Raw genomic sequence first — 16,804 nt, forward strand, 5'->3', positions numbered from 1 at the left:
GAATGTCGTAAAGTGAAAAAGCAATTACCATTTATTTAAATGGGAAAAATCTGTTAGTGTTCAGACCCAAAAAATAACCTACCAATTCATGCTAAATAACACAAAACCTAAAGTAACAGTAACATAGTAAAAGCAGGAATGATTTGATAAATACATAGCCTATATAATGTAGGAATACTTTTATTCCTATATTATACTTATGTCCACCACAGCAAAAATCTCACACAAGCGCTTTCTGCAGCTCTCGCGGCAGAAACTGACGGTGCAAGTGCTCCCCGCAGAAGCACTCTTTCCAGTAACCTTTAAGCTATGAAGCTACCAAATAACACATAAAAATACCCAACCTATACAAGGTAGAAATAATGTGTGTACAGTGTAGTTTGACTTACCAGAATCGAAAAGAGAGCGAGCACACTGATGATGGTGTATTAGGCTGAGTCGTTGGGGTGGTGGGAGGTAGAGGAGACTGGGGTATCATCTCATCGTCGTCTATTTCCATCAGGGCAAGCAGGTCACCTTCTTCTATGTCTGCCTACCTCAATGTTGAAGGTCGAGTTTTGTAGTCTGCTGTGGCTGTTTTGGAAGGCTTGAAAAACGACAGTATGCTTGACTGCTTAGCCTCGCGCATCTTTCTATCATACAGTTCTTTGTAAGCACTCAAGCCATCCTGCAAATATGCCCTAAACCTACATACCCCTTCAAAATTAAAGTAGTTCTTTTCTGCAATCATTGCAGCGTTGTCAATTGCATCAAAAATCTCACGCAATTGCTTCCCGTTCAGTTCCTGGGTGTCTTCACTTTTGGGCCGTTCACTACTGCATTTGGCTTCAATTGTTATCCTTTCCTCTTCATCAGCTCTTCATCTCTCAGTTCTTGGTCATGGGATGCCAAAACCTCTTCAACATCATCTTCGTCAAATTCCAGAAATCCAGCCTCCTTAGCCAAATTATGTCCTTGCTTTATTCTCCACGTTCGAAATGCTTAATTATATCTAGTTTTACACTAAGTGTAACACCCTTATGTGCTCTTTTAGGCTTTTCCGATACCTTAGAACACACCTTGCTAATGGATGTACAAAATAAATCGACATAAAGCACAGATGCTGACAGGCGTGTGTTTAAGCAATGCCGGATAGAATGTAGTTCCGGGGGAGGAATTTGGCTGCTCGGCCATGTGCTGCCTTTTTCGTAACAGTGAAAACACCTTCTGTTAGCAAAAACAGGTTATTAATGTAGGTCTTTCGTAACAACAAGTTGACGTAAAGCAAAAATCTGAAAAAGGGGAACATCTGTAATTGGGGTTGAAGAGTAGATCAGCCCTGATATCTAGAATGATGAAATTTTGTTAAATATTTGGACTAGAGGAAAAGGTTAGTGACAGAGGTGTAGGAGGAAAGAGCCTTATGTATAATAGTTTGTTTACATATGTTACCATGTTCTGCTTCAGACTTTTATTCTAAAGTAGTTTAGGTCATTCTAGAATGTTCTTGATTTAAAGCAGTTTTCTTGAAAGAACATCTTTGATTAAAGGAACCAGCTGCTGCTGCTAGTCACGCGGTGACTTATTTCAAGCGGGTGTCTATTCTGAGATCTTCCATGTGGGCCATTTGCCAGTTCTCTAGAATTTCATCCGTGTCCCGTGATGAAATTCAGAAGAGAAGCAACACTAGATGTAAACGGGGAAAAAAACATCAGAATTGATTGAAGTTGAATGTGTTGAGGGACTTGTAAGCAAAAATAAACAATCTCTATCAGAAGGGAGAGCTACTGGTAATATTCCTCAGTCTGTTCTCTATCTTGTACAAAGCATATTTGAGCAAGAACCTGTACTTGCCTGGGGCTCCTGGCAACATGTCAGTATTCAGAAGGAATTTTGTATTTACAGGTAGTCTGAGAGGGTTATTTAGGGTGTTGGTATTTGTGGCAAGACTTCCCAATAGTAAGTCGTGGGAAAGGATTGAATTATTTACTAACATTTGCAGGGTGAAGAGAAGGGGAATCTTAGAAAGGGTCAATGTTTGAGAGTGGGGTGGAGCATAGTATTTCAGTATATGGAGGTTTTGTTCAGGCTTGGTCACAATGTAGATTAGCAAAGTAAAAAGCTTGAAAGCAATTTCAGTAAGAAGTATTATTGACAAAGCAAAGGGTTAAATCATAAATATCAGTAATATTTTAGCTGTTACTTAACCTGAAATCTTCAAAATTTTAATATATCTAGGAATTATTTCACCCATCTGCATTTCATCATCAGGTTAATTTTGTAGTTAATAAGTGTGGTGTTCAAAATGAATTTTGATCACCCTGTGAGGTTTTGTAATAGCAAGTGGGCAGGAAAGTTTACTTCCAGACAAATGGTAGCCTTTCTCTTCTCCCTTTCCTTGGCTCTTGTATGTATTGAAACTTGTTTGTTACAGTTATAATGAAAGGTCATTGACCTGAAATTTTACATTTGTTTCTCTTTGCACAAGTGTTCCTATATATCAAATTTCCAACAGTAATCTTTTATGATCACCTGGCTATATATAAATGAGCCGGAAGACCATATTTTTCATTTTTTTGTATATAACCATATAGGTCATGCTCATTTAGAGTATGAACCAAAGACAGCAAGGGTAACTGGCTTGATTTTTCCTCATTTTTCCTATCCTAGTCAACATGGACAAGGGCTCAAACCTAAACTGTTTTGATAACATGTGCTGTGTTGTGACTGTCTAAAATTCAGCCACATAGACACTTACAAAAATATAAATGTCTTTATTCACAAGGAACACCTTATAGAGAGAGAGAGTGTCCAAGAAAATCTCACTCTTCTTGACACATTGTTTTATGCTTGAATACAACAATAAAAGATCAACTGCAGTTTCAGTTGCTTTAACATTTGGAAACTAGGTGGGTAAGTTTGCAGAGTTGCTTGTTTACAGTGACAGTACATCTCAACAAGCAAACCCCTTTGAATATTCAATAGTGCTGTCTGTTCCAAAAGCCAGACACCCAACATATTCCCCATTTATTAGTGTTGAAAGATGGCTCTATGGATATACAACCAACTAAACGATACCTTGAGTTACAGGGATACATCTTTAACACATACTGTAAGCAGGAACATTCATCTATTGCCTTGCGTAATTTCAATATGACAAAATCAGAATGATTAGTTTCATTAGCCACAAAGTATCAGTTAGAAGTTAAATTGTACAGGTTTTATTCCCTGAAGATGGGTGTTCATGACAGGTCATGTATACTTTTGCTCTCCATAATGTCATAACTCCAAAATGATCCATAATATGCTGTAAAGTACCTTTGCCAAAAGATTCATGGAGAATCAGGTTTAATATTACTGGTATATGTCAAAAAATTTGTTGTTTTGTGGCAGCAGTACATTGCAATACATAATAAAGCTATAAATTACAATAAGTATATATAAAGAGAAAATGATTATAGGTAGTCTCCGAGTTATGACCATCCGACTTACAGACAAATTATGAACCGAGGAAGGAGAACACTGTCTGTCATTTTGAGTTGGTTTGCGACGCTGTCCGCCATTAAGTCATTGCCGTTGACACTGTGTTGAATGTGTAACTTTGTATTTGGCTTAAAATTTTCTTAGCAAGATTCACCCTGACCCCACCCCGCATTGGCTGGTGGCGCAGTGAGATCAGCAACGGGCTGGAGAACAGTGTTTCCTGAGTTCAATCCAATAACAGACCGCTCCCGTGTCAAGTTGATGTCGATCCAGTGACTCCCGTACCATCCATGCCATGTTAAAGTCGAGCATGCAACTCGACCTCGTTTTAAAAAAAATAACACTGCCACCTCCAGTTTAAATTCCCACATGGAATATTGTGGAGTATCAAACACAGTGCCCAAACCCAGCACAGCCCCCACTTGTCCCATTTAACCTGTCGGACCCGGGGAATTTAGTGTGGTGGTCCTTAGGACCCAGCAGACCTCAGGACCCGCCGCCCACAGTGTTTCTGTTCCATTGATGGGAAGCAATCGCGATTGGAAATAATAACTCATTTGGAAAGAGGTGAAATGCCATCGGTCATTGGAAAAGCGTTAGGCTACATTCAGTCAATGATCGGAACAATTTTAAAGTGAGAATAATAGAGCATGTGAAAGGCCCTGCCTCGATGAAAGCTACAATTATTACTAAGCAACGCAGTGGTTTAATTATTGGAATGCATATGTTTCTTAAGTGTTTTATATGCATAGAAAAGTAAAATATATGCTATATAATAAGACAAACGTTTGACTAACTGACGCTAAATGATACTGGATGTACTTGTTCCGACGCGTACAAATCCGGCTTAAAGACGGACTCAGGAATGGAACTCGTACGTAACCCGGGAACTGCCCGTACTGCAAAAAGGGGGAAAATAGAGGTTGTGTTCATAGGCTCATTGTCTATTTAGAAACCTGATAGTGGAAGAGAAGCTGTTCCTGATCTGTGTGTGTCGTTGGGCTCCTGTACCTTGTCTTTGATGGTAGCAATGAGAAGAAGGCATGTTGTGGGTAATGGGAATCCTTAATGATGGTTTCTGATTTTGAGACATTACTTTTTGAAGGTGTCTTGGATGCTGGGGAGGCTACTTTTACAAATTTCTGCAGCCTTTTCTGATCCTGTGTAATGGCAACCCTCCCATACCAGTCAATGATGCAACCAGTTGGAATGCTCTCCATCGTACATCTGTAGAAATTTACAAGTGTTTGTTGACATACCAATTCTCCTCAAACTCCTGTCATGCCGCCTTTGCAACTGCCTCAATACATTGGGCTCAGGATTGATCCTCAAGTGTTGACACCCAGGAATTTGCAAGGGAGTCGCAATGATAGTCACGTTATTGATGAGCACTTTGGGGAAGCAACACAGTGAACAATGAGGTTGTAGTAGTGCAAAAATAATCACCTCCCAGTCTTCATTGCTATTTATATTAATACAAGGTTGGATGACTTAGCCACTTGGATCAAGCAAGCTATGTCTCTGTACTGGCACAACAGGAAATCTCTCTTGTTGAAAGACCCCTCTAGCTAGCTGAGTCATTAGAGAACGTATTTGTATCTTTATCTGTACTATGCTGAGGAAATGGTATTCTTCGCTGACTCTCTTGCTATTCAGTATTTCTGAGTAGTGATGCTCCAATCTCAGTTTCTGCATTCTCCTTTGTATTGCTTCTCTGGGGATCATACTGAAGTTGGAATACAGTTCCCACTCATACCAAGTCTAAAGAAAGCTGTCATAGTTTGGTGTCACTGAAAATAGATGTGGATGATTTTGACTTCAAAATGTGCATTGTCTGCTTTGTTTTATTTCTTCCTCTGAAATTTATTTCTGTCAATTATTCTTTACAAATTTAAAATAAAATGGGTTTTATTTGCAGTTGCTTTTTTCATTTTGAAAGTAGTGCTAGTGTTACCTTTTGGGCTCTCCACTGTAATTTCAGGGTAATTTAGTTTCCCACAAGTAGATCAATGGATGGCCAGAACTATTCAAATTAGAACAACCTGATTTAATTTAATGTTCAGTTAGATTGTATGTATATGTGAAGTGAGATGCAAGTAGCTACAGGATTTGATTATCCTGTGGTGTTCTGGTTTGCATACATTACTGACGATCACTGTCCACTTGCTGCCCACATTTCAGGGACCAGGAGTCTGCATGACCGAGAAGAGGGTGTTCCAGGTACAAGAGATGAAGTGCTGTATTTTAACATAATCTGCAATCTAGTCAGCAGGTGTGAAATTCTTGAATACATAAGTCATGGTTTTTAAAAGTTTAATTTTTAAGCATTTTGTTGGTCAGTGCAGATGTTTGGTGGCAATAGAAACATAGAAAACCTACAGCACAATACAAGCCCTCCAGCCCACAATGCTGTACTAGACAAGTACATACTTTAGAAATTACCTGAGGTTACCCATAGCCCTCTATTTTTCTAAGCTCCATGTACCTATCCAGGAGTCTCGTAAAAGACCCTATTGTATCCGCCTCCACCACCTTTGCCGGCAGCTCATTCCACACACTCGCCACTCTGCATAAAGATACTTATCCTTGACATCTCCTCTGTACCTACTTCAGCCCTGGGGGGGGGGAACCTTTGACTATCCACACGATCAGTGCCTGTCATCTTATACACCTCTATCAGGTCACCTCTCATCCTCCACTGCTTCATGGAGAAAAGGCAGAGTTCACACAGCCTATTCTCATAAGCCATGCTCCCCAATCCAGACAACAACCTTGTAAATCTCATCTGCACCCTTTCTACAGCTTCCACATCCTTCCTGTAGTGAGGTGACCAGAACTGAGCACAGTACTCAAGTGGGGTCTGACCAGGTCCTCTCGGCTCCTAAACTCAATCCCACGATTGATGAAGGCCAATGCACCGTGTGCCGCCTTAACCACAGACTCGACCTACATTGCAGCTTTGAGTATCCTATGGTCTCGGACCCCAAGATCCCTCTGATCCTCCACACTGCCAAGAGTCATTCTGCCATCATATTTGACCTACCAAATGAACCACCCCACACTGATCTGGGTTGAACTCCAACTGCCACTTCTCAGCCCAGTTTTGCATTCTCTTGATGCCTTCGCTGTAACCTCTGACAGCCCTCCACATATCCACAACACCCCCAACCTTGGTGTCATCAGCAAACTTACTAACCCATCCTTCCACTTCCTCATCCAGGTCATTTATAAAAATCACAAAGAGAAGGGGTCCCAGAACAGATCCACAGCACTCCACTGGTGACCGATATGACCCATCTACAACCACTCTTTGCCTTCTGTGGGCAAGCCAATTCTGGATCCACAAAACAAGGTCCCCTTGGATCCCATGGCTCCTTACTTTCTCAATAAGCCTTACATGGGGTACCTTATCAAATGTCTTGCTGAAATCCATGTACACTACATACATCCACTGCTCTACCTTCGTTAATGTGTTTAGTCACATCCTCAAAAAATTCAGTCAGGCTTGTAAGGCACAACCTGACTTTGACAAAGCCATGCTGACTATTCCTAATCATTATGCCTCTGCAAATGTTCCTAAATCCTGCCTCTCAGGATCTTTTCCATCAACTTACCAACCACTTGTCTATAATTTCTTGGGCTGTCTCTACTCCCCTTCTTGAATAAGGCAAGAACATCTGCAGCACTCCAATCCTCTGGAACCTCTCCCATCCCCATTGATGATGCAAAAATCATTGCCGGAGGCTCAGCAATCTCCTCCCTCGCCTGGGGTGCATCCTATCCCGTCCCAGAGACTTATCCAACTTGATGCTTTCCAAAAACTCCAGCACATTCTCTTTCTTAACGTCTATATGCTCAGTCAACTACTGATTTTTTGCAAGCCTTTTTAAACATGAAAATGCCATAGCACAATCTGTATGTTTTATCTCTGATATACATGATCTATGCTTCATTTAATGTTTAACTTTGAACGTGAAATTTGTGTGTTTTTGATGTTACCTGGCCTTTTAGAACTTCCTTTTGTAAGTTTGAACTTCACTAAGCACTCAAACTTGTGACATTTTTAAAATGGTTTTCTATTTGATAGTGCTTAATTGTGTTTTCAGATGTACAGTTGAAAGTGATTTTTGAGTTCACCAACCTATGGCAGTGCTAATTAGTTAACACCAGAGGGCAGAGCAGACTTGTACTCTGAAGGTACACACTAAGATTACAACACTTAACTTCTGACTGTTTTAAAATGTTTAGTTTGTCCAGTGTCTCTCCCCCCCCCCCCCACATAATGTGCAGGGAGAGGGCAAATTCTGTCCAAGTGAAAGAAGGCAATACCTTGATATCTCAAATGATGCCATTCAGTGGACCTCAAAAAGAGATCCAAGTTGTCTTTGTAAATGGTGTAAGGTCAAAAGTTTTGTGGAAAGACTTCTGCTAGTTTGCTCAATTCATTATTGTTGAACTAATGAGTATTTAATGTCATCAGGAACCTGAGTGACATCAACTTCACTAGCTTCCATCCTGCCTTCATTCACTCGGATCATTTCTGACACTTCCTTCCTCACTCTGCATCTCTCTCAGGTAAACTATCCATTGCCATCTGTTTTAAACCCACTGGCTCACACAGCTATCTAGGCTTGCACCTCTTCAGCTTTTCAAGATGGCCAATTCCTCCATTTCTGCTCTCATGATGACTCCTTCCTTTTCAATCTCCTAACTTCTGCACCCAGCAGATCAATTTTCGTCATTTCCACCGTCTGCTACATAATCCTACCATCATCCTGCAAGGACCACTCTCCACGACTTCCTGTTTGCTTGTTCTCATCCTATAGTGCGTTCCCTGTGCAACACTTGTCCCTAAACCACCATTCAGGGACCTAAATGGCTCTTCCAAGCGAAGCCAAGAACCACATGAACTTCTTCCTAAATTGCCTTTTACATTTGGTACTTGTGATGTGGCCTCCTCTACATCAATGAGACCAAGTGTAGATGCTGTTTTGCCAAGCATCTGTCTACAATGGCCATTTTGAGTTATTGGTATTTTAAGGGTCTTGAAAGTGGACTGGGAATCCAGGTGTAGTGTTAGGCCTATCAAAGGCGCTTTCAGGAGTGCCAGCAATCTGATTAGGTTTCAATTCCTGCTGCTATCTGTAAGGGGCTTGTACATTCTCCCAGTGACCACATGGGTTTCCTCCAGGGGTTCCAGTTTCTGCTCATATTTCGGATATTAGTGAGTTATGGGTGTGTTGTTTTGATACCGGAAGTAAGATAACAAGTGTGGGCTGTATCCAGCACCATTCTCAGACTCTGATCGTTTATGCAAAACACTACACATTTCACTTTGTTTTGTTGTTTTGATGTATATGTGCCAAATATAGCTAATCCCTTCAAGTGAAGTTAGGAACATTCACATTAAAAGGGTTTTAATAGTAGTTTGGAACTCCTCTGCCAAATTCAGACAATACTGGTATTCTGTCACTGATTTTATATCTGAGTGAGGTTTTTCTTAACCAGATACAATGTCTTTTAGAAGTATTTAGCTACCAACCTATTGTTCACATAAATAAGTCAAGTCACTTTTTATTGCCATTTCGACCATAACTGCTGGTACAGAAAAAATGAGACTTTTTTCAGGACCATGGTGTTACATGACACAGTACAAAAACTAGACTGAACTACGTAGAAAAAAAACTACACTAGACTACAGACCTACCCAGAACTGCATAAAGTGCACAAAACAGTGTAGGCATTACAATAAATAATAAAACAATAGGGCACTAAGGTGTCAGTCCAGGCTCTGGGTATTGAGGAGTCTGATAGCTTGAGGGAAGAAACTGTTCAATAGTCTGGTCGTGAGAGCCCAAATGCTTCGGTGCCCTTTCCCAGATGGCAGGAGGGAGAAGCGTTTGTATGAGGTACTTCATAAATAAGAATTACAATAAGGAATTTTGATCATTTTAACTGAGAATTTTTATTTAAGAATCACTTGTTGAGCTAAAAAAAAAAGGAACATTGTAAAGCATGGAAAAACCGAAATGTCAGCAGTTCCATAAGACATGGGAGCAGAATTAGGCCATCTGGCCCATCTAGTGTGCTCCGCCATTCAACCATTGCTAATCCTTTTTATTTCTCCTCCTCAACCCCAGTTCCCAGCGGCCTTCCCCCTAACCATTGATACAAAAATTCAGGAATATTCATTCCCCCTTTGCTCAGCGCTTAGTTGAACCACCTCTTGCAGCAGTAGTCTTTTTGGATGTCTATTAGCTCTCAACAATGTTATGGAGCAAGATTTGCCCATTCCACCTTGCAAAATTGCTCAAGCTGTGGCAGGTTAGTTGGGAAGCAGCAGTGGACAGCAATATTAAGGTCTTGTCAGAGATGCTTGATCAGATTAAGGTCAGGACTTTGACTAGGCCACTTGGACATCAAATTTCTTCATTTGAAGCCACTCTATGGTTGTGCTGACAGTGTGCTTTTGGTTGCTGACCTTCTGGAAAAACAAGCTTCATCCCCAGTTTAAGCTTTCTGGCAGAGATTAGCTGGTTTTATCCAGGATCTCTCTGTATTTAGCCGCATTCATCTTCCCAGCAATCCTGACCAGATTACCAGTTCCTACTGCTGAAAAGCATCACCATATCATGATGCTACCTCCTGGCTGATGCGCAGTATTAAATTAACACCACATGTACTGCTTAGTGTTGAGGCCAAAAAGTTCCAGTTCAGTTCATCCCATCACAAGACCTTCTTCCACATCTTTACAGTTTCTTCTAAGTGATGCTCTGCAAAGTCTTTACTGGCAAAGATATGTTTACTTTAGTTGATTCCTTCCTTGCCACTCTTCCAGAAATACCCTTTTTATCCAAGATCTTGGAGATAGTGAAGCCATGAACTTCATCTCCATGGGTAGAATGAATTATTATTTGGTTCTAGTTCCTGTGGATAATTTGAATTCTGCTGTTCAACATACTTTAAATCAAAAGAATTAGTATAATCAGCCAGTTTGTGAATAATCTTATAACCATATAAGAATCACAGCACGGAAACAGGCCATCTCGGCCCTCCTAGTCTGTGCCGAACTCTTAATCTCACCTAGTCCCACCTACCCGCACTCAGCCCATAACCCTCCACTCCTTTCCTGTCCATATACCTATCCAATTTTACCTTAAATGACACAACTGAACTGGCCTCTACTACTTCTACAGGAAGCTCATTCCACACAGCTATCACTCTCTGAGTAAAGAAATACCCCCACGTGTTTCCCTTAAACTTCTGCCCTCAACTCTCAAATCATGTCCTCTCGTTTGAATCTCCCCTACTCTCAATGGAAACAGCCTATTCACGTCAACTCTATCCCTCTCAAAATTTTAAATACCTCGATCAAATCCCCCCTCAACCTTCTACGCTCCAATGAATAGAGACCCAACTTGTTCAACCTTTCTCTGTAACTTAAGTGCTGAAACCCAGGTAACATCCTAGTAAATTGTCTCTGCACTCTCTCTAATTTATTGATATTATCCCACTACCATTTTGTGTTTTGTATTCTGAATCAGATTCAGTCTCATAAGATGTAAAATTTGTTGCTTTGCAGCAGCCATACAACACAATGACAAAACTACTATAAGTTAGAAATAAATAGTACAAAAAAGCAAAGACTTAATGTTCATACTTCTGTCAATTAGTTCTTGCTCTTCGGTCCAGCTCTTGCTCTCCACCCAAGCCATTTCCACTAAGCCCAGATTATCTGGAGACTATATCTCAGCATCCTGATTGTTATCTATATATAAACTTACCTGGTTTCAAGAAGCAGTGTAGTTTACACAAACAAAAGATAATCTGCAGATGCTGGAAATCTGAGTAACATACACAAAATGCTGGCGATCAACTGTACTTGATGCTGTCTGGCCCTGCTGAGTTCCTCTAGCAGTGTAGTTTTCTTTATTCTGGGATTGTGAACTTCAGTCTAAACAAGCATTATTGTCTATATGTAATTCCTCTTGATATGGTGGTTGTGAGCTGCAATCCTTGAGATACAGCTATATGTATGATGATCTTGGGAAGGGAGTTCCAGGGCTTCGGCCCTGCAATGGTGAAGGAAAAGTGATACATTTCTAAGTGAAGCTGGTATTGGCTTGGAGGGCAACTTCCAGGTGGTGTTTCTGTGCCTCTGCTGTCTTTGCCATACCAGGTACAGAATTTAGAAGGAGCTGTCTTAAGTATTCTCGGTGGGTTGCCATAATGAAAAGTATGAACTGTTGCTACTTGCATTGGTGATGGAGTGAGTGTATATAGTGAATAACATGTCTTCCAAGTGGGCTATGCGTCAAGCATTTCAACTCGTCAAATTGTGGGGAAAAAAGTACAGTGCCTTTCCAGCATATATGACAAATAAACCCTTCTCAGGCTTCCAGCTGGGTACAGGAATCAGAATCAGGTTTATTATCACCGGCATGTGATGTGAAATTTATTAATATAGCAGCAGCAGTTCAATGCAGTACATAATCTAGCAGAGAAAGGAAAAAGATAAATAAAATAAAACTTAATAAATAAACAAGTAAATCAATTGATTACAGGCAGTCACTGGGTTACGAACGAGTTCTGTTCCTGAGTCAGTCTTTAAGTCAGATTTGTACGCAAGTCGGAACAAGTCCATCTGGTATTATTTAGTGTCAGTCAAACGTTTGTCTTAGTATATAGCATATATTTTTCCTTTCTATGCATATAAAACATTTAAGAAACGTATGTATTCCAATAATTAAGCCACTGTGTTGCTTAGTAATAATCGTAGCTTTCATCAGGGCAGGGCCTTTCACATGCTCCATTATTCTCACTTTATCTTTAAAAAATTTTTCTGATTGTTGACCAACTATAGCCTAGCGTTTTTCCAATAACCGATGGCGTTTCACCTCTTTCCAAACACTATTATTTCCACTTTATTTTCAATCACGATCACTTCCCATCAATGGAACAGAAATATTGCAGGCAGTGGGTCCCAAGGTCCGCTGGGTCGTAAGGACCACCACACTAAATTCCCTGGGTCTGAAAGTCCACTGCACTGAGACAGGTTAAGTGGGTCAAGTGGGGGCTGTGCTGGGTTTGGGTATTAGATCCTCCATAATATTCCGCATGGGAATTTACGCTGCAGATGGCAATGTTTTTTACGAGGTCGAGTTGCAAGCTCAACCAACACGAATGGTACAGGAGTCACTGGATCGGCACCAACCCAACACGGGAGCGGTCTGTCACTGGATTGAACTCGGGAAACTCCTTTCTCGAGCCTGGTGCTGATCTCACTGCACACCAGCTGACTGGAATGGGGGTGGGGGGGGAGAGGGGTCAGGGTGAATCTTGCTAAGAAAAATTTAAGCCAAATACAAAGTTACACACTCAACACAGTGTCAACGGCAATGACTTAAAATGGCGGATGACATTCTCCTTCCTCGGTTTTTAAGTATGAGTTGTCTATAAATTGGACGTTTGTAACTCAGGACTGCCTGTATTTTAAAAATGTACAAAAACAGAAATACTGTATATCTAAAAAAAAAAAGTGAAGTGGTGTCCAAAGCTTCAAAGTCCATTTAGGAATCAGATGGCGGAGGGGAAGAATCTGTTCCTGAATTGCTGAGTGTGTGCCTTCAGGCTTCTGTACCTCCTACCTGATGGTAACGAGAAAAGGGCATGCCCTGGGTGCTGGATGTCTTTAATAATGGATGCTGTCTTTCTGAGACACTGCTTCCTAAAGTTGTCCTGGATACCAAGATGGAGCTGACTAGATTTACAACCTTCTGCAGCTCCTTTCGGTCCTGTGCAGTAGCCCCTCCATACCAGACAGTGATGCAGCCTGTCAGAATGCTCTCCACGGTACAACTATAGAAGTTTTTGAGTGTATTTGTTGACAGGCCACATTGCTTCAAACTCCTAATAGAGTATAGCCGCTGTCTTGCCTTCTTTATGACTACATCAATATGTTGGGACCAGGTTAGATCCTCAGATCTTGACACCCAGGAACTTGAAGCTGCTCACTCTCTCTACTTCTGATCCCTCTGAGGATTGGGATTGATACGTGTTCCTTCGTCTTACCCTTCCTGAAGTCCACAATCATCCCTTTCATCTTACTGACATGAGTGCCAGGCTGTTGCTGCAGCACCATTCCACTAGTTGGTGTGTCTCAGTCCTGTACGCCCCCTTGTCACCACCTGAGATTCTACCAACAATGGTTGTACCGCCAGCAAATTTGTAGATGGTGTTTGAGCTATGCCTAGCCACAGTCGTGTATACAGAGAGTAGAGCAGTGGGCTAAGCGCACACCCGAGGTGTGCCAGTGTTGATATGTTATCAACACGTAATCGCTAGCGAGGCAGATATGTTATCACCAATCTGCACAGACTGTGGTCTTTCAGTTATGAAGTAGAGGATCCAATTAGAGGGAGGTGCAGAGACCCAGGTTCTGCAACTTCTCAATTAGGATTGTGAGAAGGATGGTATTAAATGCTGAGCTATAGTTGATTAACAGCATCCTGACATAGGTGTTTGTGTTTAGCTGGTCTAAATGTAGCTTCATTTGTGAAATTGAGCACAAATTAAAGGTTATGTTGAACCATGTGTAGAATCTAGTTGGATCACGAATATTGTATTTTGTTCATCATAAAGAAATTTGGTGACTGTGAAACTGGCTTGCTTTAGAGCAAAGAAAAACAAGGAAACATAGATATGTTATTTAAGCTAATGAAATTTTAATACCAAGTAAGGAGAATTGTTTTTTTTTGTTGCTAGGGTGTAAATTCAGCATTTGAGTTCTATAACATTTAGGCAACATAAATTAATGGGACCAGTACTTGGTGTAGTGTGAACATCTGCCACGTGGAAAGTATATATTGGCCTTTTGTGGATCAACCAGGGTTCACCTACTAGAAAATGCCATTCCCATTAGGAGTAGTGAAGTTCTGTGTGACAGTAGACTCCTGTATGATGTAATTTCTTTGTATGGTTTACCCTGAACAGCTATCAAATTTATCAATAATTTTGAATGCTTCTGAAGTCCTTGGCATTTGGGAATATTAAGAACCTATTAAAATCAATTAAACATTTTGAAATTAAAAGTTCTCAACATTAATTTTTAAAAATCATAAGCTGATATTTGTTCCCCATAGCTTTCACTCCACTAAGATAATTAAACTTGTTATTCATTGGTACACAAACTCAGCAGGCAGATTCCCCAGCCTCCCTGCTGGAAATGGTACCGAGGTTCAAGCATCGTTACTGACCTCTGGGATCTGTAGCATCTGGAAACTCCCAATGTAGCATGACATGTAAGCTTGAGAATTCATTTGAACAGGAGTCTTGAACTTGCTGGCACTTGCTAGCAATTTAACAAAAACAGCAGTGGAAAACTAGAAAAATCATTTCATATGACTATTGGTTTTATACTATAACCAATGTGTTAACTGAACATGAGGTGAATATGAAACTTGATAAGAGAAGAGGCCAGGTAGTATGGTGAGAACTGTAGTAGGGTTAATTGGTTGCTGCATCAAAGAGCCAGCATGGACATGTAGATCATGTCTCTCTTGTTCATTCCATATGTGTGAGAGGCTGCTGCTGTTCTCATTACTACCGACCTAGATATTCGTGCTAATGTTTTCTACCAACAGGCAGCTAAGTGTTCTTCCTGTAGAACTTGGCAATGCTAAGATGTCTTACCAGTTTTCATCCTCTGTACTTTGGTACATGAGATTTTACATGTATTTTCAGACAGATTGTGATTACACTTTCTAGAATCTTCTGTATATAAGCTAGTTCTGACTAGTGTCTGCTGTTGTAACATGTTTGTGTATCTTGCAATTTCCTAACTTTATCTTTGGATTCAAACTAGTATGTAAATATTGGCAATAATTGATACTTGTCACAAGATATTACAGTATATACGTATTTGAAGACAAATGTGAGATATTAAAACATCTCTTTAGAATTTCCATGTTCATTTGTGGCCTGCACAAAATGCCATGACCTTGTTTGTGCCAGTTTGTATTTGTGGCTTTGTGCAACAAAATGTGTAAATAATGATTATTTCCTGGCTAATCAATATGCAGTATAGTATTCTGAACAAATACAACTATTTCACATGTTGGTTATTATGGTTGGATCCACTCACTCTTGACTTCTCTCTTTCCAGTGATTATGCAGCAGATGAAATCACTCACTGTATTCGGCCGCAAGATATCAGGGAGCGAAGAGCTGTTATCATACTCCGAAAGTAAGATTTTCTCATTTGTTGTAGTAGCTTTAATGCTATTTTTGTTTGTGTATGGTTAAATGCTGGTTTTAATTCTGGAATGGGGAACAGAAAAATAATCTTTGGGTGGAGGAGATTGTGCTTTCTACACAACTGCAAGCAGCAAATATGTAGGGAGGGAGAATCAAACTTAACATTTCAGGTAGATGATATTTCAGACTTCAGACCCCGTGCTTAATGGTATATGTCCATGGCATAAAGGTTGGGAGCTCTGCTTTAGGCATTTGGTTATGAAACAGCAGCAAAATATTTTTTTTAATAATCTCAGCATACGGTGTCTTTTTCTCAGTTTGTTATTGTCTTCAATGTTATCTTGTACACACTCACATAAGTCACCTTTCTTTCTACTGAACATTGACCTCTTGTGCACTAATCATTTATTTCACTTATTATTTAAGCTCTAATTCCCAGTTGCTTATGAAGATTGTGGCATAAGAGCAAAGATGTGTTGAACTGCATGTGCAGTAGTTTTGTGCATTTGTATTCAGTGGTAAGATTTGCTAGTTTTTTTTATAAAATCATCTTTTTTCCAATAGAACAAGGACGGATGCACCACGTTTGGAGTCAAAGTCATTAACTAGCTCACTGTTACCAGTTCACATGTCCAACAGACAGTTGAATAGTGACCGGTATCAATCATTACTGAAACAGAAAAGATCCCATCGGAAGGCTGATCCAGATGCTGCACACAGGTAGGAAGGAAGGGGAATTGTGTTGGTTGGGGAGAGATTGTATGCTGGAACACACTAGGGAATTGTGCTGTGCTTGGAAGTTTTCTCTGTGCTATCAAGGGAAGGAAATTTGTTGTATCTTGCATTGAGTGGAATGTAACTGTTATCAAACTGGACTGGAAGGAAGTTTCCTTAAGGTGAATAAATCCCTAGGGCTTGACTGGCACATTCTCGGACCTGTGGGAAACTGGAGAAGTAAATGCAGAGGACCAGAATGGCCAAAATGGCATTGCTTTAAAAACAGGTAGCAAAACAGATCTCTATAAAGTGATCTAAATGAATTATGAATATAGAACACAAAATAATTCATAAGTATTCACCCTCTTCA

At 40.4% G+C, this 16,804-nt stretch overlaps 1 protein-coding gene across 1 annotated transcript in view; it reads left to right on the forward strand.

Moving 5' to 3' along the window:
• The window catches only part of alkbh5 (alkB homolog 5, RNA demethylase), a 29,043-nt gene that overhangs the window by 9,258 nt on the left and 2,981 nt on the right, over nt 1–16,804 (forward strand). The window contains exons 2-3 of the mRNA XM_059979667.1: nt 15,626–15,706; nt 16,282–16,437. Of these exons, the coding sequence (XP_059835650.1) occupies nt 15,626–15,706; nt 16,282–16,437 (237 nt within the window). The remainder of the gene's footprint in view (nt 1–15,625; nt 15,707–16,281; nt 16,438–16,804) is intronic.

The sequence above is a fragment of the Hypanus sabinus genome, chromosome 9 (genome assembly GCF_030144855.1).
Source record: "Hypanus sabinus isolate sHypSab1 chromosome 9, sHypSab1.hap1, whole genome shotgun sequence".
Classification (NCBI taxonomy): domain Eukaryota; kingdom Metazoa; phylum Chordata; class Chondrichthyes; order Myliobatiformes; family Dasyatidae; genus Hypanus; species Hypanus sabinus.